Source organism: Antechinus flavipes, chromosome 5 (genome assembly GCF_016432865.1).
Source record: "Antechinus flavipes isolate AdamAnt ecotype Samford, QLD, Australia chromosome 5, AdamAnt_v2, whole genome shotgun sequence".
Classification (NCBI taxonomy): Eukaryota; Metazoa; Chordata; class Mammalia; order Dasyuromorphia; family Dasyuridae; genus Antechinus; species Antechinus flavipes.
In genome coordinates, this window is record NC_067402.1 from 200,842,300 (window position 1) to 200,856,459 (window position 14,160).

Below are 14,160 nucleotides of genomic sequence, written 5' to 3' on the forward strand. Positions count from 1 at the left end.
GTCTTAATTTGCATTTCTCTGATCAATAATGATTTGGAACACTCTTTCATATGAGTGGTAATAGTTTCAATCTCATCCTCTGAAAATTGTCTGTTCATATCCTTTGACCATTTATCAATTGGAGAATGGCTTGATTTCTTATAAATTTGAGTCAGTTCTCTATATATTTTGGAAATGAGGCCTTTATCAGAACCTTTAACTGTGAAAATGTTTTCCCAGTTTGTTGCTTCCCTTCTAATCTTGTTTGCATTAGTTTTATTTGTACAGAGGCTTTTTAATTTGATGTAATCGAAATTTTCTATTCTGTGATCAGTAATGGTCTCTAGTTCATCTTTGGTCACAAATTTCTTTCTCCTCCACAAGTCTGAGAGATAAACTATTCTATGTTCCTCTAATTTATTTATAATCTCGTTCTTTATGCCTAGGTCATAGACCCATTTTGATCTTATCTTGGTATATGGTGTTAAGTGTGGGTCCATGCCTAATTTCTGCCATACTAATTTCCAATTATCCCAGCAGTTTTTATCAAATAATGAATTCTTTTCCCAGAAGTTAGGGGCTTTGGGTTTGTCAAACACTAGATTGCTATAATTGACTATTCTGTCTTGTGAGCCTAGCCTTTTCCACTGATCCTTGGTGAATTTTTTAAAGTTGTTCTTGGAGGGTGTGTTGGGAGATCTCAGCAAGAATGAAGGCTTTACTTTGCCATCTTGGCTTTGCTCCCTAAATTAATCTTTCCCTCTTACTATTAAGCAAATTTTTTTTTAAAAATCAAGAAATAAAAATTTAAAGATATAGCAAATTCTAGCAAAACAAATTCTCACATTAGCCATGTCTGAAAATATATATACCTTTCTGAACTTGAATGTGATCATCTTTCCAGGAAGGAGATAATTTGAATATCTGACCTTCAATCTTTTGAAGATCTAGTTTTATCACTGTATTGATCAGAGTTTTAAAGTCTTTTAAAGCTTCTTTTCTCTATAATGTTATCATTGTATAATCTATTCTAATTCCTAGCTCAGTTCAGTTTCCTTTAACATTGTCCATTTCATCATTTCTTATTAAACAATAATATTTCATTACATTCATCTACCATAATTTGTTTAATCATTCTCCCAAAACCTGATATACCCTTAGTTTCCAGTTAGGGGCTAACAAAGAAAACTGCTATAAATATTTTAGATATTTTCCCTCTTTTTTTCTTTGGAATATAGGCTTCATAGTGGTATAGCTATGTCAAAGGTTATATACTAATTTTCTGGGCATAATTTCAAATTGCTTTCCAGAATGTGTAGACTAATTCACAGCTTTACCAATGCACTAATTTTTCTAACATTTGTCATTTTCCTCTTTTGCCACCTTCACATTTAATAGATAAGGTGGGGGGGAACATCAGAGTTCCTTTAATTTAAAAAATTTGTAATCATTAATAATTTCTTGGATTTTTCTTTCTTTTTTTTAAAACACTTTTCCATAAATACATATCCATATTTCTCAAATGCTAGACTTTCTCCAGGAACACAACATAGCATAATGGATAGGTGGTCATCCTTCAAGCCAGGAAGACCTGCGTTAAAGTCTACTTCTGACACATATAGGTGTGTGACTGGTTTTAGACTTAATCTCTCAATGTTGTAGGCATCTATGTAAGAATATAAAAATTCATTAAACTAAATTAAAATTAAATTTAAAAATAAAAGTGAGTCCATCATTTAGATGTTGAAGGTAACATTACAAGCAATTAGTAGAACAAGGACAGATAGGAAGACCCAGTTCCCAGTGATCTCCCTTCAATCCAACCTTTTCATCTTACAGTCCCTGACATTATCATTTGACCCGATACTGCCGGAAGCCGAACTTTCTATTACATGCTCCCTCCCCTACTTGGAGTGTGATCTCTTTGAAAACAAGGATTGTCTTATTTGAAACTTCAGATTTTGTACTATGTTGAGCACATAGTAGATACTTAATTATGTTTCATTCATTCATTCATTCATTCATTCCAGAGCATTGGTAAAGAACATTTCTTAATCTGGGCATTCTTTATACCAATGAAATCACAGTTCTAGTTCCTTCCCTAGCTATTCCTCTAAGTCTGTCATTTGTGTTTTAGTCTCACTTTGCTCTCTTTGTAGTTTAGAATCAATAGTTAAACCAGTTCAACAAGTAAAGCACTGTTCTCCACCCTTGATTCCTTGCCCCTTTGTTCTTTCTTTGTTCACACCCTTCCATCAAATCAAAACAGATGGAGGAAGATGTGATCTGGGTATCAAGAGACAGGATTGCTTATCCTCATCATGTTTTTACAGATTTTGTTGAGAAAAAACCACAGAATTCTATCACTAAACAAGCCTATAATTTTGTTTTTGTTCAGTCATTCAGTTATGTCTCACTTTAAAAGGCCCTTGGGCTTCGTCCATAAGGTTTTCTTGGCAAAGATACAGGAGGAGTTTTCCATTTCCTTCTCCAATGAGTCCCCATTTTATAGATGAGAAACTGAGGCAAATAAGGTTTAAGTGACTTGGCTAGGACCATATAGTTAGTAAGTATCTGAATCTGGATTTGAATTGGATCTTCCTGTTTTGGGACATCCTGCTTTATCTAAATCTCTATATCTCACCTAGCTCCCCTATGATAGGGCATATTATAGGGCCTAATGAAAACCAAGTGCTTGCTCTATAAATACTTATTGAATAAGATATTTCTGCTTGTGGTTAGAGCCTAAAATTCCTAAAATGGCTGAATGAGGCCAATTTTTAAAGCCAAATAGAGGTACTATTCAGATGGAGTTGACCTAAATGCCAGAAAAATCTGTCTAGCCACATGTTGAGGTTTTATTTTTTTAAATTGAAAAAAACTTAGTATTTCATTTATAAAATTCACAGACATTGTTTATAGCCTTGGAGAAAAGATCTATGTAATTAAGTTTGCAATTAACCACTCCCAAGAACAGAAAACTATTTTTCTTTTTTAAGCTCAGACAAGGAACAGATCACAGAATCACAGACCATAGGGACCAAAGGGTCCTTCTAGTTCAATCCCTTCATTTTATAGAGAAGGTAACTGAGGCCCAGGGAGATTAGGTAATATATAAATTTCAGGTATAATCATCATAGCCTTTATAATATTTTACAAAAAATTATCAAAAAGCATTTATTCAGCTTTTATTATGCACCAGTCATTGCAAATATAGATAAAAGAAATGAAATAATCGCTACTTGTCGGCTTATGCAGTTTTTTTTTTTTTTTTGAGATCTTTTATCAAGGTAATTAAATGTTTTAAAGTGTAGTAATCCTTATGGATTTGATACATGGAAGTAAAGGTAATTAAAAGGCAATTTTTTTTTCTGGTTTAATGAGGAGCAGAAGCTGATACTCAGATAGCTGAGGAATGTTTTGCATACTGATAGTGATGAAGACTTAGTTATAACTAGAGGAGTATAAACACTTGGTTATTTTGGTAGAGGTCTCACTGAAGGATAATTTTAAATGAGATCTGGACAGCTTATTGCCTGAATGGAAAGAGAATACCTTCTTTATGCCAACAGAGAACCAAGAAAAACAGTACAGTGTTTGAAAATGGTAGAGCTCTGCTTTCATTTTAAAAATACAATTTCTCTCTTCTTATTTACCTTTCCCTACCTCCAAAACTCTTTTGGTGTTCCCCTCTCCCCTAAACCAAATCTTCAGAGGGCCAGGCAACTAACTGAACTAAAAGGATTCATTTAACAAGCAGCATGTAATGGGTAAAATTTAGGGGTACAGTGGATAGAGTACTGGGGTCTGAGTTCAAAATCTGGCCCCAGACAATTAGTAGCGGTTATTCTAGGCAAATCACTTAATCTCTGTCTTAGTGTTCTCATCTGTAAAACAGAGATAATAATAGTCCCTATCTCAGGGTTGTTGTGAAGGTAAAATGAGACATTTGTAAAGGGCTTAGCATTCTATAAATGTTAGATAGAGTGTAGAGGCTGGAGTCTGAGTTGGGGAAGACTGAGTAAACGACAGGCCCAACTGAGACACAGTTGGGAGGCAGAAAGAGCCTGCACCCCTGAGTGCAGAGGCTGCTGGCTGTGGCTCTTGCAGGAGGGAAGAGCTCCTGGTTTGCGGCTCCAGGTCAAGGGGGAAGAGCTGAAGGAAAGTCAGAAGCCCCCCTCTCCTATGATTGGTGCGTACACTAATACTTCTTATTATTTTTATTTATTTTTTATTAAAGCTTTTTATTTTCAAAACATATGCACAGATAATTTTTTAACACCGACCCTTGCAAAATTGCGTGTTCCAATTTTTCCCTTCCTTTCCTTCACCCCCTCCCCTAAATGGCAAGTAATCCAATATATGTTTAAAAATATGTTAAATCCAATACATACATATATATTTATACAATTATCTTGCTGCACAAGAAAAATAAAATCAAAAAGAAAAAAATGAGAAAGAAAATAAAATACAAACAAACAACAAAAGTAGTGAAAATACTATCTACACTCAGTTCATCAGTCTTCTCTCTGGGGGCAGATGGCTCTCTTCATCACAAGACCATTGGAACTGGCCTGAATCACCTTGCTGTTGAAAAGAGCCACGATCATCAGAATTGATCATTGTAATACCTCTTATTTTTAAAAAAATGAACCAGCAAAAAAGAACGAACCCCACCATTGAAACTTACTCTGGAAATAGGGAAGACCTCATCTTCAGAGGAGGACACTGAAGTTAAAAAAGCAGCATTTACCTCAAAGAGTAATGTTAAGTAGATAGTTCCCTGCCCTGAGAGAATTTATAGACGAACTCAAAAAAGAATTTAAAAATCAGAAGAGTCATTGAACTGAACTGAAATAAAAACCCTCTAAGAAAAACAAGACGATTATGAAAAACAAACTAACCATCTAAAAAAGGAGATATAGTCTTAAAGACAAAAATACTCTTTGAAAATTAGAACTGGACAAGAGGAAACGATAAAGCTATAAGAAAACAAGAAATAACAAAATAATATGAAAAATGAAAAAATAGAATAGAATGTGAACATCTTATAAGAAAAAACATCTAAAGAACAGATCAAGAAGAGAAAATATAAAAATAATTGGAAGATAAAGGAAGTAATAGCAAGGCAAGTTAAAAAAGCAGAATCAAAGCAATGAATTAGCAGGGATAGGAAAGGTCTATGTATGTATGTGGATGTGTTTATGTGTCTGTGTATATATATATATGTATATGTGTGTGTATATGGACATACATACATACACAAATATATCCTAGCTTAAGTATAGCCTGCTTGGGGGAGGTAAGGGGATGAAAGGGGGAAAAAACCCCGATAAAGTAAAAAAAAAGTACACAGCAGAGAACAAAAGAATAACCCACAAGGAAGAAAAGATAGACACACATGAATATAATTTGTTCTATTATATAAACTTTCTTGAACTAGCAATTTATTGTTATATATTTTGAATCCTCTCTGATGTGTTTTATATATATATTTATAAATATAAAGAAAATAAATAAAAGTAATTGAATATAAGGCACCTCGGGAGGAAGAACATTAGGAGTTGATGGCGGGGGGACATGAAATCCGCAAAGTTTTTGTGTAGAAGGCAATGCTTGAAATGTATCTTGAAAGAAGAGATATTCTATGAAACAGAGGTAAAATGGGAGTGAGGAAATATGGCCAGTTCAAAGGGAAGAGAGAGTGTTTTGATTGTGGAAAAGATAAATGTCCAATAGATATTTCCTCTCCAAAACAAAACCAGAAATCATATCAGCTCAAAAATAGATCTATGAAATAATAAATCAAAATGAACAGCAGAGTATCACTATTCAAATCTAAAGTAAATTTCAGATGAAACTTGAATTTTAACAGGGCTTAACCCCATCCATAATATAATACTTTCATACCTTTTTCTGAGCAGTCAGAAGATTCTTTTAAGAGCAAATTCTAATTCCTCTTATAGAAATTCCTCAAGAAGCAGAATAAGTTATTGTATCAACTTCAAAAGCAGAGAAACTTAAGTACAAAGCAAGAAGTGTATGCTGGGTCAGGATCTCACAACATGTTCATAACAGAGTTTAGAATACAACAGAAACTCTGTGGTTCCCAGAAGTTAATCTGGATGTTGTTTCCTGATGATCACAGACATCCTTACTCAGGTATAAAGGAGGAGTTGAAAGCACTCAGTGATGTCCAAATTCAATAGTCCTATGTTTATTAACCAAAAATTAGCAAGAAAGCTAGTAACACTGCTGCTCAAAATTTTCTTCTTTTAGGAGGATTTGTGGGTCATGCTACTTTTTGGTCAAAGTAATAAAGAATATCTTGTTTCTTTATGAGCTCCCGAGCCAGGGTCCCTTCAATGTCTGGAGAGTCCTTTAGTCCACATTGGAGGAGAAACTCAATGCAGTCCAAGTGTTGACCAGCACAAGCCAGATGCAGGGCTGCGGGAAGATAGGATCAAAATGAACTTAATATACCATATCTAAAGTAGTCTTGAACTTGTGAAGAGATTAATTCCATTTAAAGCAATATCTATAAGCTATTTTTAAGCTATTCAGTTGTCCACAATGTATATTTTCAAAAAAAGTTCACCATACCTTCCCCCATGAACCATTAAGGTATATTTTAAATGAAGAGGCTTTTCAAAGTCTAGTGAATAATACATATGAAAACATAGTTCCCATATGAATTTGTTAAAATGAATTCTGAGCTGTCCCATCCTGATGAATTAGTTCTGAAATGATTTCCAGGTATCCATATTTAAAGATTTAGGTATTTACCCAAATATACTTCTCTTTTCATTCCCTTCTTAATTGTCTCTTTTAATCTCATCATTCCATTAAGACTGTTCTCTCCAAAGTCACCCATGATCTTACTCATCATATCTAATGGTCTTTTATCACTTCTCAATCTTCTTGACCTCTTTGATACTGTTGATCACTTCTGGATAATCTCTTCTTTTTGGTTTTCAAGATATTGCTTTCCTTTGGGTTTCCTCCAGTCTGATCATTCCTTCTCACTCTCCTTGGCTAGATCCTTCATCCAGATCATGCTTATTAACCATAAATGTCTCCTGAGGCTCTGTCTTGGGCCCTTTTCCCTTTTCCCTCTCTAACATTTCACTTGATGATCTCATTAATTCCTATGGATTCAACTATCATTTCCATGCAGATGATGATCACATTTATCAGATCAGCCCTAACCACTCTTTAGAACTGCATTTTCACATCTTTATTAGATATCTTGAATAGATGTCCTTTAGACATCTTCAAATCAACATATCCAAAATGGAACTTGTTATCTTCCTTCCTAAAAACTCCCTAAGAGTTTACACACACACATACACACACACACACACACACACACTCACACCACATATATTATAAACATAGCACATATGTAGATATATATGATATACATATATATGTGTATCTATAATATGCATATGTGTGTGTATATATATATGAAATATCATGTAGAGCTTATCTTGGTTAGATTTATAATAGAAAATAGATTATATATGTGTGAATGTATACTACACACACACACACACACACACACACACACACACACATACTATATAGCTATATATCTGTATACTTGTACACACACAAAGAGACTGGAAAGAAAGAACCCTTTCTCTCCTTTGATACTATTACCACCCTGCTGTAGGACCTCATCACTTCTGGCCTGGATTATTGCCATAACCTGATGTCAAGGATCTTCCCAACACAAATCTCTCCCTACTCAATCCATAGTCCACTCAGCTGTCATGCTGATCTTTCTAAAGAACAATTCCGATGTCACTCCCATGTTTAATCAACTCCAGGGGCTCCTTTGTAGAGACAAAATAAGATCCTGTATTTGTTTTTTTCTGACCTTCATAATTTCATCCCTATCCACCTTTTCCCTTTCTCCCCTCCACTCACTCCTTGCTGTTTGTCCCACAGGAAAGTTCATCTCTCGACATTTTCATCACCTGAACCTCATGTCTAGAGCTCTTTTCCATTTCCTCTCTGCCTTCTTGCTTCCCTGACTTCCTTCTAGTCTCAGTTAAAGTTCCACCTTCTAAAGAAGGTTTTTCCTAGTTCTCCTTAGATGGCACAGTAGATAGATAGAATGTTAGAGCTGGAGTTAGGAAGAATTCAAATTTTCCCTCAGATACTTCTCATTCCTCAATTACTTACCCTTTCTTAGTCTGTGAAATAGGGAATAATAATATCTGCCTCCCATGGTTGTTGTGAAGATAAAATGATGTAATATTTGTAAAGTTCTTTGCAAATCTAAGAGTTCTATATCAATATTTGTTCTTTTAAAAAAAATTCTTATTCTTTCCTGTTGATTATCGACAACTTAGCCTGTGTATATCCTATTTATACATAGATTTTTATAAGCTGTCTTCTCCCTTAGACTGTGAGTTTCTTGAGAGCAAGATCTATTTTGCTTTATTTATATCCCCAGGGCCTGGTACAAAGAAAATGCTAAATCATTTTTTTTTTTTTTTTTTTACTATTTGAATGATGAATCTATTAGTCTATAGACAAGGTACAATTTGCTGGTATGACCAAGAACTGGCTGATATCCAAAGAAGTCACTATTAAATTTTGTAAATGTATAAAAGATCTCATTTTTTAGAACGCACTAATCCAGCAAAGCTGTTTTGTGAAATTAAGGAAGCAGTTAAAACCTTGTAGAAAGAGGGCCAAGCAAACCTAGTTTCACTTCCCATCTCTCACATCTGCTGGCTAGGCCATCTATGAACACTCTAGACCAATGGTGTCAAACTCAAAGAGGAATGGATCCCTGTCTGCAGTACACAGACTTAGAAAAACACAAATTAAAAATCTGTACAGAAACAAATATCTGTGTTGTATTATATTTTTATTTTGTTAAACCTTTTGCTAATTACATTTTAGTAGTATTCTATCAAAGCTGAGAGTTTTGAGGCTGCTTGTTCACAGGCAAGTTTTACACCTGTGCTCTAGATAATTAAGAACATAAATGCAAAGAATCTGATAATCTTCATTGGTAGAGAGTGGTTCCTTTCCCAGAAGTTCCCTTAGCCAATGAAATTATGGATGTCAGTCTTATGCCAAATAAAAAAAAAATGTAACCTAGCTAAAATATTACTTGTGCTTCTTTATCATTGTGCCCAAGTTTTCTCAAAGTATATATCAGTTAAAGTAGTAACTGACAAGTTCTATCAGGTCCTTTCAAACTATCAATGCTTTCGGTACAAACCTGATCATAGCCACAATGCTTTGGTTCAGCTAAATTTCACTCTCCCCAGGCACTAAGTGATGAATTTTTTTGGCCACAGCAACTCATGAAACTATCTACCAAGGCTCAGTGTTGCAATTTGCATCATTCCAGGAATATTCACACCAAAGAAATTACAAATTATTTGGAGAAAGTAAGATCCAAATATTAATAATTTACAAGTTTTGTTTATATTTGAGCATCAGTGACATAAATTCTTACCAGATCGATTTTTTCCTTCTTTAGACTTGAGGTCAGCTCCCAAGGACAAGAGAGTCTTCACTGTACTTGTATGTCCCTCCTGATTGAGTGAACACATTAATTACATAGTTGAAAGTTGAAATCAGGTCCTAAAAATATATTCTAACACACCAAGTATTTCTTTTTTTTTTTTAACCATATTTTTACAAATGTTATGTTTTTATGTCATTTTCATTTGTGAATGTTCCTCCTTTCCCCTGTCTTTTCCAAAGAGGAGATAAATAGGAAAGAACCCTTTACCATCATAGATATAAGCTTCCTAGAATCTAAGATAGCTATTTACTCGTGTAAATCTCACAAAATGAGGGCCAATTTAACAACTGTATAATAGCATAGCACATAGTACAAACCTCTTCTGTAATCCAGGTATTAATAGAACTCTTAGAATTTACTTGTAGTACATAGGTCAGTTAAATCATTCTAAGTTTCACACTTGTTGCTATCTTAAATATCTTTTATAGAAATATAGAGCAGCGATGAATTAAAAAGAGACTGTGAAAATATAGTACACAGTATCAAAAAGTCTAAATATAGTACGCCTCACACTACATCCCTCTGTTTACAAGTTTAGGAGATTATTTAAATAATTCTAAAATTAGTTATTTGTGACTAGTTAATTTAGTTATTTAGTGTTACTATACTGAGGCTAAAAGGTCCTAGATTTAGTCCAGTTCCCTGGTGAGTACATTACATTGGTTTTGTTCTGTAAACACAGATCATACTCCTAATCCTAGATTTTAATTTTGTACATATACGTGTCTTTGGTCATGAAGGTGACTGGATATAAGAATGTGCATAGATCAGAGCCAATTCATCATTGTAACTTAAAAAGTAATTCAAAGTATAGGTATAATTAATCAGTAGTTTGATTTCTGTAATTGGTGAGTAGAACACAGCTCTTAAAGCCTGATAGAGACTCATTAGATTGTAGATTTTGAATTGGAAGGGTCCTTAGCAGTCTAATTTAACTTGGCCATTTTACAAATAGAGAAACAGTTCAAGAATCACTGTGTGTTCAAAGTTATACATAGGCAAAACTAAAATTTGAATGAAGGTTTTCTAACTAAATCCAGCATTTTTTCTACTATATTATGCTGTTTCTAGAGGCAAAATGCTTATTTATTGTCTAAATAGATATAAATTCGTATTCTTTTAATACCCCACCCCCAATCTCATACAGGATGGGTAATAACTTCTGATATCAGGAGTATCTACTGAGTAAAATTTATAAAAGAATTTATAGATTTAAATCTTTTTTTTAAATGTAGCAACAAGATATGTCATGAATGTAATGGCTTTTTTAAGATTAAAAAATTAAAAAGGAAAAAATAGCATTTCCATGTACAGAAAGTTGAAAAAGTCTTTGACGTGAAAAATGAATTTATTTTGTATAGCTTATTTTTTGTTTTAAGTCTGACATAATAGATCCCATATTTAACTTTGAAAGCTGTCCTGTTTGTTCAAATTTCCTCAAGTCTGTCTTTTTCTTCTGTTCATTTGAAAAAATGATTTCTTTTGTCTCTTTCTTTCTTTCTTTCTTTTTTTTTTTTTTTTTTGGCCACCCTGTTCTATTACTAATCCTCTTCTTTGTCACCTTTTTGTATATCTCTGCAAACCAGTAAATGGCTTATGACACCATTAATATAATTAGATTGTTGTAATCATAGAATAATACAATAGCCCTTGTGGTTTTTTTCTTGTACAGCTTTATAGTTTATTTTACATGAAAAGTCAGAAGTACAATCAGTCATTCTAAGTATCCAGTTAGGAAATTTCCTAACATTTAAACTTTTGTCTCATTGTCTTAATTTGCATTTCTAGTTATTTACAAATTTCTCTATGGTTGAGGTAAAATTCAGATTCCAGAAACATTTGGATAAAAAAATACAATAGATTATATTACAATGTCTATTGATGATCAGGTAACAGAAAAGGAAACAGGAGAAAGAGCAGACATTTTCTCAGCATTTCCTTCTGTCTCTTAGTAAGGGTAGCGTAGGAGGGATATATTTTTGGCCTGAATCTTCTGCTTCAAAATACCTTCTCTTTCTCCTTTTGTGGGTTGGTACCTAATAAATGTTTACTTCTTGACTGATTGAATTAGGTATATATTCTTACATTTTTCCTTCTGCTTCCAGATCCTTGTATTTTTTAAAACAAGTTCCTCTTGCTTGACAAACATAATTACTTTTAAATGTAGGATAATCAGTGGAACCTATGGGTTCCTTATGGGGCAAATGTTTACTTTACGTTCTTTAATTTCAGAGAGTTTATTATTTAGAACACATCTGCTTTAGGAGTTGTGCTATAGATGATTTCACCAAACCAATCCAATATAAAAGAGTAGTTAAAAGTTATCTAGGAAGGCAGCTGGCTAATGAGTCAGAATAGGGATAGCAATTACAAAATACAACCAACCTTAGATGCAAAGTGAAGGGCTGTGTATCCACTTAATGTGACTCTCTCATCAACTCCAACACCAAGATCAGAGACTAGAAATTGAATGGCTTTATCTTGACCAGTGACTGCTGCCTTGTGTAAAGCTTGGGCACCTAGGATGTCCTTGGCTGTGAAACAAGCCTATGAAAGAGAAAAAAGGCAAGAGAGAATAAAGACAAGTTCAAAAGAAAATTAGAGTCAAGGAGTAATAGTCATATAACATCTAAAATTTATACAGTGTTTTAAGGTTTGAAAAGTGCTTTACGTGATATTATTTTATTATTGTACTAACCCTGTGAGATAGGTGCTGTTTTTATTATCAATTCCATTTTACAGATGAGAACTGAGGGCAAGAAAAGTTAAATGTCTTGTGAAGGTCATACAAACTAGAATCTGTCTAAGGCAGATTGGATTGATTTCCACATCTTGGTGACTCCAAGTTACCTTAATCACAATGAGAGTTATTTATTTATTTTTTTTGCTAAGACAATTGAGGTTAAGTGACTTGCCTAGGGTCACCCAGCTAGGAAGTGTTGTTAAGTGCCTGAGGCCAGATTTGAACTCAGGTCTTCCTGACTTCAAGGCTGGTGCTCTACCTACTGCACCACCTAGTTGCTCTGTATGAGAGTTAATTTTACATATAGTAAGAGAGATTTTACAGACTGTAGATCTGAAAGACTCTTCACTTCTTTTATAAACTTTTGATTACTACACTTTAGATAAAGTGAAGTAGGTCTTATTATTCCCATTTCAATTAACCAATAACAAATTTTTATTTAATTTATTTTTATAATAATAGCCTTTTCTTTTTCAAAATACATGCAAAGATAATTTTCAACATTCACTCCCGTAAAACCTTGTGTTCCAAACTTTTCTCCCTTCATTCTCACCCTCCCTGCCCTGACTGCAGGCAATCCAACATAGATTAAATATTTGCAGTTCTTCTAAACATATTTCCACATTTATCATGTTGCATAAGAAAAATCAGATGAAAAAGGGGAAAAAAATGAGAAAGAAAAAAACAAGCCAGCAAATAACAACATTCAAAAAAAGTGAAAATACTATGTTATGATCTCTGGGGATACAAATACATGAAATGTATTTACATGTGATAAGTAAATTAAAGTTATGATGGGGGAAGGGATTAAGTATATATGAAAACATATGTATATCCTTAGAGAGATTAAGTGCTTTCTCCAGGATTGTGCAGCTCATAATTGTTTGAAACAGAATTTGAAACCAGATATTCCTGTCTCCAAATTCAGTACTTAATCCACTGTGGTATTAACTACCTTTATAAAAACATGCAGAGTGAAAAATAATGAATTCACACATAACTGCATAGGAAAACATTTTGTTTATTGAATAGTTATGTGATTAAAGGATATCAACAACCAGTTCACAAAAGAAGAATTCTGAAGTATTCACAAGCACCTGAAAGAATACTCTACATCACTCATAATAAGAGAAATGAAAATAAAAATAACCACAAGATTTCACTTAACATCCTGCAAATTGGTAAAGACAGAAAAAAAAAATTGGTGATAGTCTATACTGGAGGGTTTGTGGGATAGCCATGTGCATTGATGATAGAACTATGAGTTAGTACAACTATTTTAGAAAACAGTTTAGAATTATGCAAATAAAGTGATTATAATGTCCCTATATCCAGATTCTCCAAGGAAGACAGTTAATAAGAAAGTCTCTATACAATAAAATGTTTATAGCTGCACTGTTTGTAATAGCAAAGAACTGGAAACAAAGTAGATGCATGTGGATTGGAGAATGGTTAAACAAACTGGCATATGAATGTAATAGAATACCACTATGCTGTTAGAAATTATGAATGTGATGAATACAGAAGCATGAAAAGATCTACATAAATTAAAGATTTAAGGCAGAGCCAAGAAAATAATAGATACAATCATACAATATTGTAAATAGCAACCATATATTCACAAATAAAAAAATTAATGTAGCAAAATTATAAAGTTCAAATATGACTTGAAAGAGGACATATTAAGAAGAAACTCCCAACCTACTCCTTTGTGGAGGAAGGAGGTCCCTAGGTGATATGTTTTCAATCTTTTTCAATGTTCTGATTAGTTGTGCTGATTTTTCCTCTCCCCACTCCTTTCTCTCGCACGTCTTAAAAACAGTATATATTATTTTGGATTTAACATATAATTTTACCATGTTTAACATATACTGGATTA

The 14,160-nt window shown here is 33.5% G+C and overlaps 1 protein-coding gene across 1 annotated transcript in view; it reads right to left on the reverse strand.

Moving 5' to 3' along the window:
- Positions 1-4,187: 4,187 nt before the first annotated feature.
- Positions 4,188-14,160, reverse strand: part of ANKRD16 (ankyrin repeat domain 16) — a 31,173-nt gene continuing 21,200 nt past the window's right edge. The window contains exons 5-7 of the mRNA XM_051961856.1: positions 11,924-12,085; positions 9,467-9,545; positions 4,188-6,426 (exon numbers count right to left, since the gene is read on the reverse strand). Coding sequence (XP_051817816.1) covers positions 6,272-6,426; positions 9,467-9,545; positions 11,924-12,085 — 396 coding nt within the window. The 3' untranslated portion in view covers positions 4,188-6,271. The remainder of the gene's footprint in view (positions 6,427-9,466; positions 9,546-11,923; positions 12,086-14,160) is intronic.